The sequence below is a fragment of the Hyla sarda genome, chromosome 11 (assembly GCF_029499605.1).
Source record: "Hyla sarda isolate aHylSar1 chromosome 11, aHylSar1.hap1, whole genome shotgun sequence".
In the NCBI taxonomy this organism is placed as follows: Eukaryota; Metazoa; Chordata; class Amphibia; order Anura; family Hylidae; genus Hyla; species Hyla sarda.
The window spans coordinates 73,119,554-73,142,480 of NC_079199.1; the positions used below are offsets into that span (position 1 = coordinate 73,119,554).

General features: G+C 42.1%; 1 protein-coding gene across 2 annotated transcripts in view; it reads right to left on the reverse strand.

Annotated features, from left to right (window-relative positions):
• The window catches only part of BAZ1A (bromodomain adjacent to zinc finger domain 1A), a 353,746-nt gene that overhangs the window by 209,152 nt on the left and 121,667 nt on the right, over positions 1-22,927 (reverse strand). For both annotated transcript variants that reach the window (XM_056545400.1, XM_056545399.1), the window contains exons 10-11: positions 22,629-22,724; positions 18,305-18,443 (exon numbers count right to left, since the gene is read on the reverse strand). In XM_056545400.1, coding sequence (XP_056401375.1) covers positions 18,305-18,443; positions 22,629-22,724 — 235 coding nt within the window. The remainder of the gene's footprint in view (positions 1-18,304; positions 18,444-22,628; positions 22,725-22,927) is intronic.

Genomic DNA, 22,927 nt, shown 5'->3' on the forward strand with positions numbered 1-22,927 from the left:
AAATACCCCACAAAAGACCCCATTATAAAAACTGCACCCCCCAAAGTATTCAAAATGACATTCAGTCATCATTTTAACCCTTTAGGTGTTTCACAGGAATAGAAGCAAAGTGAAGGAGAAAATTCACAATCTTCATTTTTTACACTCGCATGTTCTTGTAGACCCAATTTTAGAATTTTTACAAAGGGTAAAAGGAGAAAATGTATACTTATATTTGTAGCCCAATTTCTCCTGAATAAGCAAATACCTCATATGTCTATGTAAAGTGTTCGGCGGGCGCAGTAGAGGGCTCAGAAGGGAAAGAGCTACAAGGGGATTTTGGAGAGTACGTTTTTCTGAAATGGTTTTTGGGGGGCATGTTGCATTTAGGAAGCCCCTATGGTGCCAGAACAGCAAAAAACCCTCACATGGCATACCATTTTGGAAACTAGACCCCCTGAGGTACGTAACAAGGAATAAAGTGAGCCTTAATACCCCACATGTGTTTCACGACTTTTGCATATGTAAAAAATAAAAAAATAAAAATTTCCACTAAAATGTGTGTTTCCCCCCAAATTTCAAATTTTTGCAAGGGTTAATAGCAGAAAATACCCCCCAAAATTTGTAACCCCATCTCTTCTGAGTATGGAGGTACCCCATAAGTTGACCTGAAGTGCACTATGGGCGAACTACAATGCTCAGAAGAGGAGTCATATTTGGCTTTTTGAGAGCAAATTTTGCTCGGGGAGCATGTCGCATTTAGGAAGTCCCTAAGGTGCCAGAACAGCAAAAAAAAAAAAAAACACATGGCATACCATTTTGGAAACTAGACCCCTTGAGGAACTTAAGAAGGGGTACAGTGAGCATTTGCCCCCCACTGGTGTCTGACAGATCTTTGGAACAGTGGGCTGTACAAGTTTTCATTTTCACGGACCACTGTTCCAAAGATCCGTCAGACACCTGTGGGGGGTAAATTCTCACTGCACCCCTCATTACATTCCGTGAGGGGTGTCGTTTCCGAAATGGGGTCACATGTGGGGTTTTTTTTTGCGTTTGTCAAAACCGCTGTAACAATCAGCCACCCCTGTGCAAATCACCTCAAATGTACATGGTGCGCTCTCCCTTCTGGGCCTTGTTGTGCGCCCCCAGAGCACTTTGCGCCCACATATGGGGTATCTCCGTAGTCGGGAGAAATTGCGTTACAAATTTTGGGGAGCTTTTTTCCCTTTTACCTCTTGTGAAAATGTAAAGTATAGGGCAACATCAGCATGTTAGTGTAAAAAATTAAAATTTTTTACACTAACATTCTGGTGTAGACCCCAACATTTCCTTTTCATGATGGGTTAAAGAAGAAAATACCCCCCAAACCTTGTAACGCAATTTCTCCCGAGTACGGCGATACCCCATATGTGGCCCTAAACTGTTGCCTTGAAATACGACAGGGCTCCAAAGTGAGAGCACCATGTGCATTTGAGGCCTAAATTAGGGATTTGCATAGGGGTGGACATAGGGGTATTCTACGCCAGTGATTCCCAAACAGGGTGCCTCCAGCTGTTTCAAAACTCCCAGCATGCGTGGACAGTCAACGGCTGTCCGGCAATACTGGGAGTTGTTGTTTTTCAACAGCTGGAGGCTCTGCTTTGGAAACAGTGGTGTACCGGACATTCTTATTGGGGGAGGGGGGCTGTGTAGGGGTATGTGTATATGTAATGTTTTTAACTTTTTATTTTATTTTGTGTTGGTGTAGTGTAGTGTTTTTAGGGTACTGTCACATGGGCGAGGGATTACAGCGAGTTACCCAGTGCAAAATTTGCTGCATCTCAAACTTGCAGCGAGAAACCCACTGTAAAAGCCTCGCCCATGTGAATGTACCCTGTACATTCACAGGGGGGGGGGGGGGGGTGCACCAGCTGTTGCAAAACCACAACTCCCAGCATGCATGGTCTGTTAGTGCATGCTGGGAGTTATAGTTTTGCAACAGCTGGAGGCACAGAGGCACACAGGTTAGGAAACACTGAGTTAGAAACAGACAATGTTTCCCAACCAGTGTGTCTCCAGTTGTTGCAAAACTACAATTCCCAGCATGCCCAGACAGCTGAAGGGCATGCTGGGAGTTGTAGTTCGGCAACATCTGAAGGGCCAGATGTTGCTGAATTATAACTCCCAGCATGCCTGGACAGTCAGTGCATACTGGGAGTTGTAGTTTTGCAACAGCTGGAAGAGCACAGATTGGAGACCATTATACAATGGTCTCCAAACTGGGGCCCTCCAGATGTTGCAAAACTACAACTCCCAGCATGCATGGTCTGTTAGTGCATGCTGGGAGTTATAGTTTTGCAACAGCTGGAGGCACACAGGTTAGGAAACACTGAGTTAGAAACAATGTTTCCCAACCAGTGTGTCTCCAGTAAGGCCGTAGGTCCCCGCGAGCCCCCGCAGCCATCGTCCCCGATTCTGCCCGACTTCCAGGGGCGGGCAGTGCGGGGGATCTGAACTTTCACCCCAGATCACTGTGATTGGTCCACAGGGACCAATCACAGTGATCGCTGAAGCAGAAGTAGAAGTTGTCCCCTGCTGGAAACAGCGGGACTTCTGCCAGTTAACCCGTGCGATGCTGCACATCGCCGGGTTAACTGAATGTCATTTATAAACGTCGGGATGCGCGAACGCACTGCACAACCCGGCGTTTATATATGACATTCTGCGGGAAGGGGTTAAAATTCCCTCCCTAAAAAAATTTTTTTTTTTTTGGGTTCGCCGTACATTTTATGGTAACATGAGAGGTTTCGTTACAAGGTACAATTGGTCATGCAAAAAACAAGCCCTTATATGGGTCTGTAGATGGAAATATAAAAGAGTTATGGATTTTAGAAGGAGAGGAGGAAAAAACGAAAATGCAAAAATAAAATTGGCCTGGTCCTTAAGGTGAAAATGGGCTTGGTCATTAAGGGGCTAAAGCTAATGCTACCCATGAAGTATCAGCCACCACAGTGTGGAATGCTCATAAGGCAGTGATCAGAGGAACTTTTATTAAAATAGGCTACTTCATAAAAGAAAAGGATGTCACGGCTGAATGACCTACTCTTAGAACAAAAATTAGTGGAAGATAGGAATAAAAGCCAACCCTTCTCCCCACTTGCCCAACAACTCCAAATAACAAGTTCTAAAATTCATGCACATTTCTAAGACGACTAGGCTAGGAAATTAGTGAAATTAAAATCACAGTATTATGCCTTTGATAATAAGACCGGAAAGTTCCTAGCATCCAGGTTAAAAGCTAAACACTCTAAAAAACTAAAATCCCCTATATCTGGGACCCCACCTCTACATATAAAATATTTCACCCCCAATCTATAGCCAATAGCTTTAAAAGACAACTATTCTGACTTTTATAACCTGTCTGACAACAAGGAAGTCTTTCAACCCACACAGGCAGATATTTCTGGCTTCCTTGACCATGTTCAGCTACCCACATTTCCCCCTCTCAGTTAGATGCACTTAATTTACCTCTCTCAATGGAAGAGAGGTCTCGTACAATTAAGGCTCTACCGAGCGGGAAATCCCCTGGGCCAGATGGCCTCTCTGTTATTACAAAACATTCCACTCCATACTGTCCCCACATGCTTCAGCCTTCTAAAAAGGAAGCTATCGATTCGGGCTCCCTTCCAGTGGAGAACAAAGAAGCTCTAAGCGTAACTCTCCCGAAACCCAAGAAACCAGCAGATAAACCTTGTAATTTTAGGCCGATCTCGCTCCTCAATGTCGATGTTAAAATCTATGCGTCCATACTAGCAAACTGTATAGCTTCCCTATTACCCCTCCTAATAGCAAGAGATCAAGGCGGCTTGGTGAGAGGTCGCCAGGCTTATGAAAACCCCAGAAGGGTGCTAAATTTACTCCACTACGTTGATAGACATAATCTTCCATCTATTTTCCTTTCCCTGGATACCGAGAAGGCGTTTGATCACATACATTGGTTGTTTGCGTTCTCGGTGCTCCAGGTAACTGGATTCCATGGTCCCATTTTGAGGGCTGTGCAGGCCCTATACTCTGCACCTAACACTTGGGTCCTCACAAATAGCACAGTCAGTTTTTCCATAACAAATAGGACTCGCCAGGGTTTCCCCCTATCCCCGCTCATATTTGTTTTGTGCATAGAGCCACTGGCTCTGGCATTTCGGGAACACCCGGATGTTAGGGGCATTACAGTTGGACAGAAATTAATTTAATTATATGCTGATGATGTCATTTTGACCATGGAAAACCCGGAGCGATCCCTGGCAGAGTCCCTTTCCCTCCTGGAGGCCTATAGTGGGGTGTCATACTATAAACTAAACACCACGAAGTCTCAGGTACTACCTATCCATTTACCAAGCCACTTAGTCACTTAGTTAAGGAAAAGATTCCCGTTAGACTGGCAGTCAGACCATATTACATATTTAGGAGTTAAAATGCCCCCCCTAAAGTTTTATACAGTAATAGAAGAACAAAACGAGACTTTAAATGGAACCAGGATTTTCGGCGCTGACCATGGAAGAAATAGCCTGATGAAGCCGCGCAAGCGCGGTGAAACGCGTTGCTAATAAACCTCATTCCTTTAGCTGGGCTCCGATTTTTTTTCCATGGTCAGCGCCGAAAATCCTGGTTCCATTTGAAGTCTTGTTTTGTTCTACATATTCTCCAGGAAGGCTGCAGACAACAGGATTGTGATCCTCAAAATCACATGCATTCAGCATAGTTGTGTATGTCCTCACACAACTTAGCAGGGTGAGCACTGATATTTATTCTTTCCCCTCCCTCACCCTTGTGCTGGCTTTACTCCACAGGGAGTGCCTCTCTTTTCTTTTACAGTAATAGAAGGTAACTACTCCCCCTTCCTACTGACTATGAAAGGGGACCTAGAAAGGGTGGGGAAAAATGACATGTCTTGGCTAGGGAGGGTGGCCTCCTTCAAGATGCTTGTGCTGCCGAAACTGCTGTACTTGTTCCGTTCAATACTGAATGTGTCTGCCTTTAGATACTAAGTCTATATTATTTCTATACCCCTGGAATTTAAGCCTCCCGCAGGATGTTTCCCCTTTCACCTCTGCGGGATTTAAATGTTGGTCGACATTGCATCAAAGAGTTGGCGTTTCCCAAGTCCAAACTGGTACCTTATTACACATACTGATGAGAGGTATTCCAGGCTAACAAAGGGACTGTCCAATATTGTACAACTGTTCCACGACAATCACATACATACCTTTGCACTACTTATTCTATCCCTTTGGACGACTTCTACAAATTTTTACAGCTTAGGCATTTTCGCCAAACCCATAAATCACGAGATTGGATTTATGATTCCGCTATTTACACTAATTTTACACATGCTAGGAGAGGTCTCCGCCCAATTTATGACATTCTAGGACCCACTGACCTCACATGCTTTGCGCCCTACAAATCCAGGGGGAAGGATCTCTCTTGCTCCGTAACACCTGGTGATTGGTACAAAGCATGTGAATGGTTGAGTCGGTCATTGCCATGTGTGAAACACTTAGAAGCTATTGTAAAGACAAAGTTTAGATGGTACATGACACTGGATAGACTACACTCCATATACCCAGAGGTCTCCTCCTGCTGCTAGAGAGGCTGCGGGGAGAAAGGCACATTACATGGGCCTACCCTCTGTTGACAACATACTGGCGCCCAGTGGAAACAATGCTTCGGGACATATGCAATTATGTCCAATTGACACCCGCACTAGCTCTCTTACTAACTTGTATTCACAATTCTCTTCCATCCCTGAGGCCAATTATCTGCAAGTTCCTGGTCCTGGCTAAGCTAATCATAACTAGGCACTGGAAGTCCACAGACTTCCCGAATGTAGCTGAACTTACTGTGCTGTTATGCCAATCCTATTTGAGTGAGAGGGCAAGAACACTAAATGTGGACGTGGCGGTCCCAAAATATTCAGTATTTGGCAACCATGGCTAGACTCAATATATGCTGTAAGTGCTTCTTAATTCGCACTGGATGTCTGCCATCCCTCCCCCTTTTCCCTTGTTCATCTTGGTATACATTTCCCTGCTGTACCTTTTATTGAATTGCTGTTTGTGTGCTTTTCCACTGGGAATCCCTTCTTATCTAAAGGATACGGATGCCTTCCTGGACCTCTTACAAGATGTACCTGTTGAAAGCACTTACAAACTGGGAACTATTTATGTAGAGTCTTTATACTCTAGAATCCCTCAAGATCTGGGTGTAGCTGCGGTGAAGGAATTCCTGCAAGCTGCTGGTAAGTCTACCTTATACTGTAATTTTGTAACAGAAGCAATTGCATTTGTCTTCGATGACAACTATTTTCATTTTGATAAAGTGTGGTATAAGCAATGCACTGGGACAGCTATGGGGACCCCAGTCTCATGTACACTGGCCAATATCTTCCCAGCAAGTCTAGAGGCGAAGTGGATTTATTCACCGCTTAAATATACTAAGTACATTAAATTGTACAGAATATATGTGGACAACATTTTCCTACTTTGGGACGGCAATGAGGAAACGTTCAATGCCTTTGTGATGGATTTAAACAATAAAAACGGAATGAATATGTCTTTTACCTCCTCTTTTCATCCTAAGGAAATCACCTTCTTGGATGTAGTGGTCTCTCTAAACCAGGACCAAATAAGTTTGAGGGGTTACAGAAAACCGTCATCTCCCATGCTCTATCTACATTACGACAGTTTTCACCCGGACCACACAGAGACAGCACTACCCTACAGCCAATTATTACAACTAAAAAAGATCAACAGTAGTCCTCTAACTTTTCAAGATCAGGCTAACCAGTTACTTTCACATCTAAGACAGAAATTATCCCCAAAAAAAAATAACAACGGATCAAGCCGTAAAACGCATCGAAAAAAAACAAAAAACACAGTCCACTTTGTTGAACAAAGACAAAAAGTGCCATGATCAAAATAAACTGTTCATTTTTTCCTTCAAGTACAGCAACATGTCTAATGCTTTGAAGAAATCTGTCTTAAAACATTGGCATCTGGTGGAAGATGCAGATTTGTATGACCTTACAAAAAATAAATCTATTTTTGTGCATCAAAAAATAAGACTATAAAAGACTATCTAGTAAGAAGTACCTTCTCTTCCAACAGACCCGAACCTGACTGGCTCACCTCCTCTACTCCTATTAGAAACTTTAAATGCGGTTGTTCTTACTGCCCAAACTTCCAGATTGGCAGAAATTATCAAATCGGAGGAACGGCCATCGACGTGAAAGATTTTATAACCTGTAGAGCCGATCATGTAATTTACATCGTCCAGTATCCCTGTGGCCATTTCGGTGTCGGTTCAACTATTAGAAAACTTTTCACAAGATTTAGGGAACATCTGCAGAATTCCAGATTGGGTGCCGGAGTACCAGGATTAGCTGAGCACATCCGTAATGCTCATTTAGGAGATCCGTCTTGTCTGAGCTTCCTGGGAATCGAACGCATAAGACCGCCGTTCTCAGGAAAAGCTAAGGAAAGTACATTACGTTATAAAGAAGCTTTGTGGACATCTAGACAGAGCAACAGAGGGTCTTGGTCCTAATTAAAAAAATGTACTTAACGCATGCATATAATTTCTTCCTTAAATAAATATGAAAGCTTTTTATTGAGATATATAGTTTCCTTGTTCCCTTTAACTTATTCCTTCTGAATAGGAGTATTATAACATCTATTTCTACTTTTATGTTTTCTCCTGGATAAACGAATGTATTTTTCAACTGAATACTGCGTTAAATTTTTCACGTATCCCATAACAGCAAAATAACTTTTTTTCTAGTTCTCCGGTTCTTTTCCAAGTAAGACTCATCTTCCCCTGCAGAAAGAATTTTACTGACAGCATAAAACACTATAGAATATAAGTAATAAATAATTTTGAGCTTTGGAGATTTTTGATTGCATCGTTTCCCTAAAGCTTCAGTTGTCATCAAATCGGCAGTAGAAACTGTGTCCCATTGACACCTGTTTTTACCTTTTCACCTGCACGAACACACACAAGGTCCAGGCGCCCGCGTATATAAGTCGGTGCCGGACTTCTCCAGGTCAACAAGCAGTATTCACTGCGAAACGATTCGTCGCTTCTGGTCAGCTCCCCGGAGTTGCCTCTATCCCTCTCTTCTCCCCCACTTTGGATTTGTGACATTGTCGAATGTGACAAAGACTACTTCTTTTGAAAATCACGTACCGTGTCTGTGGTGAGTGCAACGTTTTTTCTTTTTCCAATTTTTGTATGCACATGACTTACTCCATTATACGTTAGCACCCCCATACACAGGTCTGTACCTGGTCTAGCATAAATTCTTTTGAAATTGCAACAGTACCCTGTGGATTACAAATATTGTTTGGTTCAAGTAGCCTTTTTTGTGCTGGCGTCTTTTTCTATTTTTTACTTCAACTGGGAAAGCCACTTGCCCATTTGGGGCTTGACACTCTTGCCCACTTTGGAGAGTTAATTTAAACTGTTAACTTTGATATCCTGCAGTATTATTTGAGATGCGAAATACCTCTGATGTGGTCTTAAGAAATTAACAATATAACACTGAATATCTATAAGGATTTAATGTATGCCATTTATCCTTGATTTTTTTTTTTGTTGCCAGTTGTAAAAAACCTTCAATAAAAAGATTGAAATGAAAACATCACACAAGCCCACAAAGACCCCTATAACACCCCCCCATACCCATCCTAGGTCTTGGACAGCTGATTGTCACCATGTAGCGATTTCTGCAATCTGTGAGCCTCCTTATGTTGCTAAACTACAACTCCCAGCATGCCCTGAAAGCTGTTGGCTGTCAAGGCATGCTGGGATTTGAAGTTTTGCAACATCTCGAGGGCCACAGTTTGGAGATCACTGTGCAGTAAAAAAAAAAAATATATACTAATATCGGCTTACTTTTACAATGTACATGAAAAACATCTTGTGACAAAAAAAAACCTGTCAGAATTATCGTGACTGGCTATTATCTTATAAAGTCAGACATTCCCGATTTTTTAAATATAGGCTGTCTTTAATCCCTTTGTCTTTAACCCCTTAAAACAAGCCCTCATACTAGTATGTGGATGAAAATATAAAAGAGTTATGATTTTTTGAAGGCAAGGAGGAAAAAACAAACAAAAATAAAATTGTCTCAGTCCTTAAGGCCCAAATGGGCCGAGTCCTTAAGGGGTTAAAGCATCCCAGAGTTATTAATGCTAAAAGTGATGTGCAAAATGTCAGATGTGCAAAAAACGCTCTGGTCCTTAAGGTGAAAATGGGCTTGGTCCTTAAGTGGTTAAAGACCTATATGACTGCTTATTTTATGCACTAACAATTTTACTTTGTAATGACATCAGTAATTTCACCACAAAATATACGGGACAAAATTGAAAAAACAAACAAACGCCATTTTATAATTTTTTGCGGCTTCCGTCTCTACGCAGTGCACTATTTGGTAAAAAGGACTAGTATGTGTTCAAGCAGGAAGGGGGGAGGGGCAGTTGTTTGACTGGCTTTTTCAGTATGAAATACTGAAAATTTTCTAATGAAAGCAATTGCAAACCCTATTGGTTATACATGCTTTACAACATATCAAAAGTCATTGCGCAGCGCACAACGTAACGCAGGACGCCGCAGAAGCCCGAAGTAGCGCAGACCCCGTGCCCCGGGGACAGGTGATTATAAAACCGGGGATGGGGTAGGCAATGGGGCAGCGGCAGTCTCTGGCCTGGGGAGGTGCGGTGTGGGGGTCTGTGCATTATCGGATTACTGGCCAGGTAATTGCAGATACCGATAACATCCAAAATCGTGAATATCAGCCGAAAATATCGGCCAAACCGATAAATCGGTCGATCCCCATTACAAAGTACAAAAATAAAATTGGTCTGGTCCTTAAGACCAAAATGGGCCCGGTCCTTAAGGGGTTAAAATGGTCATCTTCTGACCCCTATAATTGTATTCTTTTACAGCACAGGGGGCTACATGAGGGCCCAATTTTTGCACCATAGTCTGTAGTTTTCATGGGTCCCATTTTTGTTATGATGGGACATCTTGATAGCTTTTTAGAAATTTTTGTAGGGTATACAAAATGACCAAAAATATACATAAAAAAAAAAAAAAAAAAAAGTCAAAAATTGTGTAAGCCATTTAATTAACGTTAGATTTTTATAGTTCGGACATTTCGGCGATACCACGTGTTTATTTTTGTTTACATATTTTTAATGGGAAAAGGGGGGTGATTCAAACTTTTTATGGAAGGGGTTAATTCACATTTATTACTTTTTTTTATACCTTTTTTTAGACCTCATAGGGAACTAACATGCAATCCTTGGGATTACATACAATGTTCCATGCTATGCCATAGAATTTTTTTTTTTATACTACAAATCACAGCATGCCCTTATACATTTATTTTAAACATTTAAAATTCTGTGTTTGTTTTTGAAGTACAACCTCCCACTTAAAATCTGTCAGAAAACTGATATACTATATGTGTTTTATGTATAGTTTAGTGGTTGGTCATTAGTGATGATGTCCTTCAGGTGCCATCTTTGGAGTGTATAAAAGACTGGTTTGTTAAAAGTGTTGTGTAATTCTGCCATTTACACATCTGACGAAGAGGTGTTTTATACCCTGAAAAACCTTAGCGTTAAGTATGTGGCTTTTAAATATTGTTGCATATTAAAGTGCGTTTGTTGCTAACTAATATTAGCCTTAGCAATTCCTTCGCTATGGAGCAGTCCCTGCGCCTCAAATCCAGGTATTTTTCTTCATCAATTTCCTGGTACCTGTCGTTCCGGTGGATCTAGGATTAAAGACCGGCACCCGGGGGCTGCACGTCCCATTTTCTTCACTGATTGTGCATATAAATGTTGTGTCTACCACACAACAGCATCAGGTGAGCAGTTCCCTGGAAGGGTTTTTCTCGCACTTAACCATACGGTCACAATCCATGTCTTAATATGCTGATGCTATGAAGAACTCTGTGCTGTGTTTTTTTTTTATAGAACTTTATATAGCACAGCATTGATCACGTTATCTGTGCTCGATTTCTCCAGGCTGCTTGGAGCATCAAGGACCTGACAGCAAGGAGGCAAGAATTTTAGACGCCGCAATCAACTTTGATAGTGGCATCTCATGGGTTAATGACGGGCATCATCGTGATCGGTGATGTCCGGCATTAGACACGGGTCCTGGGGTTTGATAACTGCCGGGACAACTCGTGAGACTCAGTCATAGGAGGGAACGGGCGCAAAGCGTGCAGGAACACCCTGCGTCCTTAAGAGGTTAAAGAGTAGCTCCCATCATCCTTTTTTTTTTCCCCTGCCTATTGCCCATCTATCCCTAACCCCCTCCCTGCCTTAATTTTTTTTTTACTATATTAAAAAGGCATTTTTGTCTGCCTGGTAGTGTGCTCACTACCAGGCAGACTTTCCCAGCAGGCGCGACGTCACTGATGCCTGCTGGGGCCGACACTTCCGCGCTTAGTTCTATTGGCTGTCAGGGCATGCTGGGAGTTGTAGTGGTGAAAGAGCTGGAGGCACCCTGTGTTAAACAATCTCTCCACGGCGGCAGCGAAACCCGAAGCCCAAATTAGCCCCCCACCCCCCCACGAACGCCACTACCCTAACCCCGTCGCGCAACCCGCTCTCCCCCATTCCAAAGTGCATGACAGTGGTGGATATCAGCAGCAGCGACGGGATGCAGGGAGGCTGGGCCGGTGTGCGAGGCCAGGGAGCAGGGGAGCCAATGCATGCTTCTGTTCTCAGCGCTCGCTCCTGCCTGTCTGATCGACAGGCAGGGAGCGAGCGCAGCATGACTGAATTCGGACAGATTGCCCGTCCGGCATCGGTCTGAATTAAGGCGTGACGTCACGCCAGGCTGTGGCCGGCCACTAGGAGGGAGACCCCCTAGTGGCCAGTTTTCAAAGGTAAATTAAAAAACAAACATTTTAATTAAAAAAAATTATTTAACTATATTAGAGATATGTTGTAGTACTAATGTACTACAACATATCTCTAATATAGTTAAATATTTTTTTTTATTAAAATGTTTGTTTTTTAACATATTAAAAAAAAAGTTGGTGACAATGTACAGGCCTAATTGTATTAGCGTTAAAAGTAATTTAAATAAAACAAATACTATTTGCTAGAATATGTACTTAGAATGGTGTTAATCATAAATATATATTTGCAATATACTAATGTAATCCATTAATTTATACATAAATTATAAAAGATCCTGTGTAATAGTGATTTATATCAGTGATTGAGTAGACTTTGCCAGAGCATCAGACAGAAAAGCACAGATTATATAGATAATTGGTGCGCCAACATTACTTGGTTAAACTTGATGGACATACAGTACAGACCAAAAGTTTGGACACACCTTCTCATTTTAAGAGTTTTCTTTATTTTCATGACTATGAAAATTGTAGATTTCACACTGAAGGCATCAAAACTATGAATTAACACATGTGGAATTATATACATAAAAAAGTGTGAAACAACTGAAAATATGTCATATTCTAGGTTCTTCAAAGTAACCACCATTTGCTTTGATTACTGCTTTGCACACTCTTGGCATTCTCTTGATGAGCTTCAAGAGGTAGTCACCTGAAATGGTCTTCAAACAGTCTTGAAGGAATTCCCAGAGATGCTTAGAACTTGTTGGCCCTTTTGCCTTCATTGGGTGACTGTGGAGGCCAGGTCATCTGGCGCGGCACCCCATCACTCTCCATCTTGGTCAAATAGCCCTTACACAGCCTGGAGGTGTGTTTGGGGTCATTGCCCTGTTGAAAAATAAATTATGGTCCAACTAAACGCAAACCGGATGGAATACCATGCCGCTGCAAGATGCTGTGGTAGCCATGCTGGTTCAGTATGCCTTCAATTTTGAATAAATCCCCCACAGTGTGACCAGCAAAGCATCCCCACACCATCACACCTCCTCCTCCTCCATGCTTCACGGTGGGAACCAGGCATGTAGAGTCCATCCGTTCATCTTTTCTGCATCGCAAAAAGAGACGGTGGTTGGAACCAAAGCTCTCAAATTTGGACTCATCAGACCAAAGCACAGATTTCTAATGGTCTAATGTCCATTCCTTGTGTTCTGCTTGTTGCCTGTCCTTAGCAGTGGTTTCCTAGCAGATGTCCTACCATGACGGCCTGATTCACACAGTCTCCTCTTAACAGTTGTTCTAGAGATGTGTCTGCTGCTAGAACTCTGTGTGGCATTGACCTGGTCTCTAATCTGAGCTGCTGTTAACCTGCGATTTCTGAGGCTGGTGACTCGGATGAACTTATCCTCCGCAGCAGAGGTGACTCTTGGTCTTCCTTTCCTGGGGCGGTCCGCATGTGAGACAGTTTCTTTGTAGCTCTTGATGGATTTTGTGACTGCACTTGGGGACACTTTCCACCTAGAATATGACATTTCCAGTTGTTTCACACTTTGTTATGTCTATAATTCTACATGTGTTAATTCATAGTTTTGATGCCTTCAGTGTGAATCTACAATTTTCATAGTCATGAAAATAAAGAAAACTTGAGAAGGTGTGTCCAAACTTTTGGTCTGTACTGTGTCTTTTTCAGACCATACTATGTAACTGAAAAATGAATTCTACTCAAGAAAAATATAAACAGATCCAAATTGTGTAGGTAAGTATAAAATATTAAAAATAAAATAGATGTATAGTTAATACATAAATAATATAGGCAGTGAGGAGATATTGTAATACACACAAATAACCAAACTCCTTACACACGGATAAATATAAAAGAGTGATAAGATGACTGACATGCTAATACTTCTTGTTTGTATCCAATCATTATGTCACTATGTCAGGTCCATTAAAAATACACAAAAAATCTAAAAAGGGACATTCATATAAATTACTCTACTATGTATTAAATACAGAAAAAAAATCCGGAATCAAAAATATCAATGTTAACGGCTGAATTTATAAAAAATAAAAATAAAAACAACAGTGTAGTTAAAGCTTTGGTTAAGACCACAATAGTTAAAAATTTTAATACGGAAAACCCATATAATTCTTCCTTGAGCAGAATTTTGACAAGATTTCCTCCCATTGGGCCCATCCTCATTTGTCTTGGCCACAGAATTAAATATTTGTCTGGCCACCATCATTTATGTCTCGGATATGTCTGGCGATTGGTATAAAAGCTCCTATACTAAGGTCACCGATTTGTTTTGAAATTCGGCATAAAATTTCTTGAATCATCTTACTGACGTATAATTTCAGACATGTACAGGAAGTCACAAATAATGCCTTTACTTTTGCAATTCACAAAATCATATAAACAAAATCATTTTTTTATGTTAATTGAATATTATGTGGTAAAGCATTCACAATTTACACTTTTATATTTTTCTTAAATCTTTATTTATGGATGAATTCATTCTAGTTTCCTCTTATATAAATGTAATAAATCTATCCCTCATATCTCACACATAAGTGTCATAACTTTGACAACATAAGTAGGGCGCAGGCCCATCCTGGACCGGGATGCAGGTGCAACTAATACATTGTGATCATTCTAATGCCCGGGCAGCTTACTATGGGGCGTGCACATGGTTTGGAGATGAGAAGGTAAAGAAGGTGCAGATGAGGAAGTAACATCTAGTGTTTACATAGTTAAGTTTTACTATTGGTTGCTTGATTTATAGGGGTATATGCTATCAGTGGCAACTCTTACTGCATCATAGCCAATGAGCATGTGGTGTTTTAGCCTCTTATTGGTCTAATAATTCATGGAGGGAATTTTGATTATGCAAATAGGATGTGACTTACCACTAGGCGTCCTAGCTGAGTATGTAACTGGATCCATGATTGAAGTTTTGAAATCTCAATAAGAAGGGTCATGATTGGATGAGTAACTTAGTTATCCATTATGTTTTTGGTCTGGTCTGGTTAGATTTAATTGTCAGTGCTGACATGACATCACAGCAGTATCTCAAAAATAAAATATCCAAAAGGAGACAGCTCACCTCCAGACTGATTTCACCCGTGCTCTGATCTGCCGGTTCCGCCCCCCGCCACAAAATGAAGGAACAAAGAGAAGTATCCAGCTGAATTCCAAGGGTCTACTTTATTTGGAGATTTGTAGATACACATACAACACTGACGTGTTTCGCACGTTAGTGCTTAGTCATAGAGTCAACTCTATGACTAAGCACTAACACACAAAACGCTTCAGAGTGTTGTACGTGTATCTGCAAATATCCAAATAAAGTATACCCTTGGAATTCACCTGGATACTTCTCTTTGTATCTCAAAAATAGGTTCATTCTGACGGGACATTAATTGCTGTCATTTGTTTTCTTAAAAAAGCCAAGTCAAGTGGTGAAACATGAAGCGGACAGATTGTGATTTTAGCCTAATTTCTCTAGATCTCCAATTCCTCAATAAAATATACAGTTGAAAGTGCGATTCAGAGTGTGGCAGATGCCACACGACTATCCACACAGCATGTGGTGCACATCAGGCCGACTGTTCTTTTATGGAAAATATCTCTACTGCACCTATATATCTTTTCAATGGTCAATCTGATTAAGAGAGAGCTATAAATCCCCACATTAGTGGGTGGGACATGATATACTAGTTTGCCTGGTGCTTCACACATGTACATTAGGTGGCAGATTATGTATATACTGCAGTAAATTGTACCTGGATGCACTTTATATGCATAGATCACACAAAATACAAAAAAAAAAAAAGGAGACCGGATCAATAGAGACTGTAAAATTCCTTGTTACTTTATAATTTTAAACAAAACCAATATAGCTTAATTATCCCCCTGGGGGACCCATGGCCGCTCTAAATGCCCATATTCTGCCAAAGCCCCTACATATTAATGCTTAGGCGCAGTTCTAATGTAGGTTGTGGGTCTATATTCTGCCAAAGCCCCCACTCTAGAATTCCAGGCAAGGGTGGGATTTAGGTGGTTCTACCCAGTTTGTGGGAAAACAAGGATAAGCAGTAATCCCAGCAAGAACATATATAAATAATTTCGTGTGTGGTGGGCACAGTGCTGTTTTAACATTCAGCTCAGCCACATAGCACAACATTGATCAGTGTTATTGGCACTCATAGAAGGGGAGTAGGCGCAGGGCGTACATGTACGCAGCGCGTCCATAATGTGTGGCATCATGCGATTGTTATCCGCTAATGGGGTGCTTTCACACTACGGAATTCCACAAGTGGAACTCCGCAGTGTGAACTTAACATTAGTGTGAACGTTTCTCCGTGAGACCCGTTCACACTGCGAAATTTCAGCGGCGGACAATTCTCCGCCGCTGAAATTGTTTCGCACAAAGAAAGGACATGTTCATTTTTTGCGTTGATTCCACGAGCTCTGCATAGCCGTCATGGTGACTGTGCATTGCCATAGAATGAGATTTGCCATAGAATGAGATTTGCCATAGAATGAGATGCTCTGCCTCCATCACATCCTATTGGCTCACTCTTGTCACGTGACATATTTAAAAGTCACGCATCGATGCGCACAGCAGTCTCAGTTTGGCTATCACAGGGAGATGATCTCCTCTCCCTGTGATAGCTAGAGCTGCACGGAGCTCTAATGGCCTGTGTGGCCCGACAGAAGCTCACACATTTACGCAGCTCATACGGCTGGCTCATATACACTTACTCTATTATTACATGTACTGCTGAGCCACAGCGCTATCGGGATCCCTATGCCCGATGGCGCCGTCATCAGTGTGCGTCCCCGCGAGCGCCCCACGCCCGCAGCTCTACTCCCCGTCCCCCGCAGCTCTACTCCCCGTCCCCCGCAGCTCTACTCCCCGTCCCCCGTTAACACTCAGGGAGCGATCCACAGCGCTATCGGGATCCCTATGCCCGATGGCGCTGTCATCAGTGTGCGTCCCCGGGAGCGCCCCACGACCGCAGCTCTACTCCCCGTCCTGTTAACGCTCAGGGAACGGGGAACAGAAAGTAGAGCATCGGGCGCAGGTTAAGTTATTTGCGTAGTGCTGAGCATGCGCAGTACTACTTTACCTGCGCCCGATGCTCTACTTTCTGTTCCCCGCTCCCTGAGCGTTAACTGGACGGGGAGTAGAGCTGCGGGTGACGGGGAGTAGAGCTGCGGGCGTGGGGCGCTCGCGGGGACGCACACTGATGACAGCGCTATCGGGATCCCGACAGCGCTGTGGATCAACAGTAAATGTATATGAGCCAGCCGTATGAGCTGCGTAAATGTGTGAACTTCTGTCGGCCCACAGAGGCCATGAGAGCTCCGTGCAGCTTCAGCTATCACAGGGAGAGGAGATCCTCTCCCTATAATAGCCAAACTGACACTGCTGTGCGCATCGATGCGTGACGTTTAAATAGGTCACGTGACAAGAGTGAGCCAATAGGATGTGATGGAGGCAGAGCATCTCATTCTATGGCAAATCTCATTCTACGGCAATGCAACGGCTCAGTGCCCCGCAGCCCTAGCACCGAAGCAATCTCTGTGGCGACCACCAGGCGGAATTTCCGCTTGCGGAATTCAGCGAGCTGAAATTCCGCAGTGTGAACGCACCCTTACCGGCAGGTTCCTGGCTGATGTCTTTGAGGTGTTAAATGATGCCGACACAAAGAAACACATATTATAGAAGGTAAATAACTTTAAAATGTACGTGGCATGACGATTTCTCTAACGAGAAAATTGGAAAATGTCCACGAAATGTAGGAATTTTTCAAAAAAAACTACTGAATGTATCAATGAAAGTTTACCACTAATATAGATATCAATATGGTCACAAAAAAACTTTTTAAGGCTTTTTCAGGCCCAAGCGATTCAGAGATAATTACCACACAGGTAAGTCAGATTTGTAAAATGGAGCTTGCTTATTAAAGGGTTGAAAATAGAGGAGGCAAGATGGCAGAAAACCATGCACAAAAAGTAAAATTAAAGAATTTTGGAGCAAATTATAACATGCTGGGATCGTGCTACCTGCAGCAGTTTTATGCATCCCATGGTTTGTGGAGCATAAAGACAGGTTCTCTTTAAGGGTAAGGTCACATATTTTGCTGCATATTTTCTGCAGGTGATTTTGCTACCAACTGACTTCAACCCTACCCTAAAGAAGTAAAAGTAATAGGGCTGCATTTGGGTATTTTCAGTGGTGGATTTGTTTTTGGAGAAATCTTTCAAAATTATTTTTCATTCAAATAGCTTTGTTTCTGCAAATATCAATGTTTCTGCAATTTAGATCAGACAGACAGTGTCTGAAATTTATGCAACAATAGTTCATCTAAGTCTATATCTTTAAAATGGTACAAATAACCTACCAAATGTGATTCCTTCTGGAAACTCATCCTTAAGGTCAAACAATTCTCCAAATGCATGAAGGAATTCTAAAACCATGATAGCATCCCCAAAACAATCAGGAGGGAGTCTTGTTTTCACTGTAACTGGATCAGGAAGATTCTAAGACAAAAGCAAAGGCAAGCATACATTTTTATTTTAATAAAGTTGTTAAGCTTTACTTAGTATGATATAAAAAATGTGTATTAAAATGTATGTAAATTTGTAGTTAAAATCTCAAAGATGCTCTTACCAAATAAATAATTCACAAATAAATCACTAATGTAATCTGGGCAGAGAAGGTAATTGAACAGATGATCATGTTTTTCTTATAGTAAGTTCTATATAATGATTTTCAAGAAAAGATTCTGCTAGGCCCAATTCAGAATTCTCATTTGTTTCCTCCCTTCCTTACACTACAGAGGTTACAAAATAACCTATATTTGGTTGCATCCTTTTTCTTTTTAAGCAGACAAAATATTTTGATACATCTTTTGTTAAAAGCTGGTGGAAATTCCTGATTCGCCAGTTGAGTAAAAGGACGATAAATCACACTTTTCTGTGTTAAAAGCCAGAGACTAAATTCAGATTAAATATTTTTATAATTTTTTTTTTTTTTTTTTATATATATATACCTGTAAGACTAAAACATATGGGAGCATACCCTTTTTGGTCTGTGTTTTAGATGGCAGGTAAACATCAGCCCTTTAATTTACTTTACGTGATGCTGTACAAAAATATTTCTTATTTGTTCAGTTCCATCAGACTGAATGGAATCACTTAGAACTCCCCAGAAATCTTTCCCCATCCGGTCTGTATAAAAGTTTCTATGAATGATTTTCTGGTATATGCTCCTTTATGCCCTTAAAGGAGTACTCTGGTACAGAGTATTCCTGCTCAGTCCTGCCCGGGCTGCAAAAAAAATGAAAATGAACCATCTCGCACCATCCTGGGTTCCCGCGGAGCGCCACTACAGCTGATCGGTCCTCCGGTCCATCCTCTTCATACTTCTCTGTGTAACGAAGCGTCACATGGCACTCAGCCAATCGCCGGCCGCCGCGATGTTCTGCCTCGGCCCATAATAGGCTGAGCGCCATGTGACGCTTCGTTACACCCGGAAGTATGTAGAGGATGGACCGGAAGACCGATCAGCTTTTTTTTTTGCAGCCCGGGCAGGACGGAGTAGGAATACTCTGCACCAGAGTACTCCTTTAAGGACGCAGGGTTTTTCAGTTTTTGCATTTTCGTTTTTTCCTCCTTACCTTTTAAAAATCATAACCTTTTCAATTTTCCACCTAAAAATCCATATTATGGCTTATTTTTTGCGTCACCAATTCTACTTTGCAGTGACAGTCATTTTACCCAAAAATCCGCAGCAAAACGGAAAAAATAAATAATTGTGCAACAAAATCACAGAAAAAACGCCGTTTTGTAACTTTGGGGGGCTTCCGTTTCTACGCAGTGCATATTTCAGTAAAAATGACACATTATTCTGTAGGTCCATACGGTTAAAATGATACCCTACTTATATAGGTTTCATTTTGTCGTACTTCTGGAAAAAATCATAACTACATGCAGGATAATTTATACGTTTAAAAATGTCCTCTTCTGACCCTTTTAACTTTTTTTTCCACATACAGGGGGGTATGAGGGCTCATTTTTTGCACCGTGATCTGAAGTTTTTATCGATACCATTTTTGTTTTGATCAGACTTTTTGATCACTTTTTAAAAAAAATTTTATGGTCTAAAACGTGACCAAAAATACGCTTTTCTGGACTTTGGAATTTTTTTACGTGTACGCCAATGACCGTGCGGTTCAACTAACGATATATTTTTATAGGTTGGACATTTACGCATGCGGCGCTACCACGTTTATTTTATTTACACTTATTTTTTTAATGGGAAAAGGGGGGTGATTCAAACTTTTATTAGGGAAGGGGGTTAACACTAACACTTTTTAAAAAAAAATTTTTTAGCAATGTTATAGCCCCCATAGGGACCTATAACACTGCGCAAACTGATCTTTTACACAGATCACTTGCGTGTATTAACACGCCTGTAATCAGCGTTATCGGCGCTTGACTGCTCCTGCCTGGATCTCATTCGCTGATCGGACACCGAGGAGGCAGGTAAGGTCCCTCCCGGTGTCCTGTAAGCTGTTCGGGACGCCACGATTTCACCACGGCAATCCCAAACAGCCCGACTGAGCAGCCAGGATAGTTTCACTTTCGCTTCAGATACGGCGGTCAGCTTTGATCGCCGCCTCTGAAGGGTTAATACAGGGCATTACCACGATCGGTGATGTCCTGTATTAGCCGCGGGTCCCGGCCGTTGATAAATATACGTCATTCGTCGTTAAAGAGCACCTGTCATCAACTAAACTTTCCCTAGTCCCCCTGCCCATCTGTCCCTGACTAACTATCTCTATCCCTGTATTTATTTTTGTTTAAAACCCCATGTTAATACCTTTTTCATAGCATCTTCAGTAGCTGTGTTGAGCAGTATACGAGGGCAGGAAGTGGGCGTGGCCCGGCAGGTGTAACGTCATCAGAAGCCAGGCCGGGCCAGCATCCGCCCTTCTTCCTGTATGCTGTGCTCACTTTCTGGAGCGCGCATACATGTGGAGCACAGGGGAGGGCCGGTGTGAGGCCCTCTCTCCCCCAGCTCTCCTAAGATTTCCGAAGCTAGAGTTGGGGGAGGGAAGAGCAAGGGGAGGGAGGAGGTACACGCACCCTCCCTCATCTCCCAGAGCTGAGGACGCAGATCTCCACGGGGAGAAGTACACGCCCCCTCCCTCATCTCCAGATCTCCACGGAAAGCCAGAGCAGGGGGAGAGAGGAAGCACGGCAATAGCAGATCTAGAAGCCTGAGCACTGTTCCTCATCTCCCCTGTCTGAGCTCTGACTGTGGTTACTGTACACAGGCTGGGGATTCATACACTGCAGGGACTGAGAATAAATCTCTGCCTGGGGATGATTTCTGTGAGAGGACAAGGGGGGGGGGGGGGGTCCCTGGTGTGTGTGTGTGTGTGTGTGTATGCTGGGAGTTGTAGTCCATGTGTGTGTGTGTATGCTGGGATTTATAGTCCCTGTTAGGTGTGCGTATGCTGGGAGTTGTAGTCCCTGTTAAGTGGGTGTGTGTGTGTGTATGCTGGGAGTTTTAGTCCCTGTTAGGTGTGTGTGTGTATGCTAGTCTTTCCCAACCAGGGCATGCTGGGAGTTGTAGTTTTGAAACACCTGGAGGCACCCTGGTTGGGAAACACTGGTGTATGCCCTGCAGAGGTGTGGTGAACTACAACTCCCAGGAGACTACAGAGGCAGCATGCTGGTGTTATACCACAGACTTAAGACTCCTGAATAACACATGCTGGGAGTTGTAGTCCCTTGTGTGTATGCCAGTGTATCCCAACCAGGGCTGAGTTATATTAGTGTGCTGTGTATAACGCAGGTTTCCTCGGGCTGCAAGGGGGGGGGGGGGTCTAGACGAACTGCACGGGCTGGTTTCTGCTTTTTTATGGGGTGTTCATTAGAAAAATAAGAGCTCGATCAGAGCCAACAAAAGTAGTGCCACACTCTCTCCTCAGACCATCAGCGTTGCACTAAAAAGTCAATGCTGATGGCTGGACAAATATAATGTGAGGGGTGGCGAGAAGAACCAGGGGAAGGAGCTAAACACAGAGCAGGGAGAGGATACAATGTATAAGAACAGGTGCTGAGGGGCGGGGGAGGTGATTGGGCTCTGAGAGGCACGTGCAGGCTTCTAGCTCACAGTGATGCTCATGCATGATTGACAGGCACTGAACTTCCTGTGGAAGGACCAGAGCCCTTTCAGCATTAGTCCTAAAAGCTGTACATTTACTATGTAAAGCATAGGATGCTGCCTGCAGACCAGGCATAAAAGAGTGACCTCTAGTGGCCAAAAGTATAAAATGAAAAAACTGGTATAAATATTAATATTTTTTAATGAACATATATTACAATATGTCTTCATTAATTATTAGGAACAACATATTAAAAGTTTTTGTTGATGACAGGTACTCTTTAAGGAGTTATGCTGTAAAACATCCTGCCCTGCTTTAAGTTCATTGGTCATATATCTAATCAACATGTACTGTTGACATTGTGATCATGTTTTTTTTTCTCTTGAAAGAAGCTGAACATGAAAACACATAATACTCCCAAGGCTGTGTGTCTTAATTAGATTAAAACACTTTTAAGCTGTGCCTTGGCTTGGACTTTTGAAGGTGCCAAAGCTTTACAGTATTTCATAAATATATATTTATATATTGACACAATGCAAACACTTACTTTTAAATCATCACACTCTAAATCATCCCGTCGTTGATTCCACAGTTTTAAGCGCTCTGCATATTTACGTTTTTCTTCACGGATTTTCTCTCTTTCCTGAAAAAAAATTAATATATATATAAAAATAGTATTTTACAGGAATGCTGATGAACTGCTAAATAAACTGGAGGGGGATTTTTCAAGTTGTTTAACCCCTTAAATGGGCACTTTCAGATAAAAAAAAAAACTTTTTATATGTTATATATCTTGGCAAAACATTAACCTTTTAAATATACTTCATAAGAAATTTTTAATTTCCT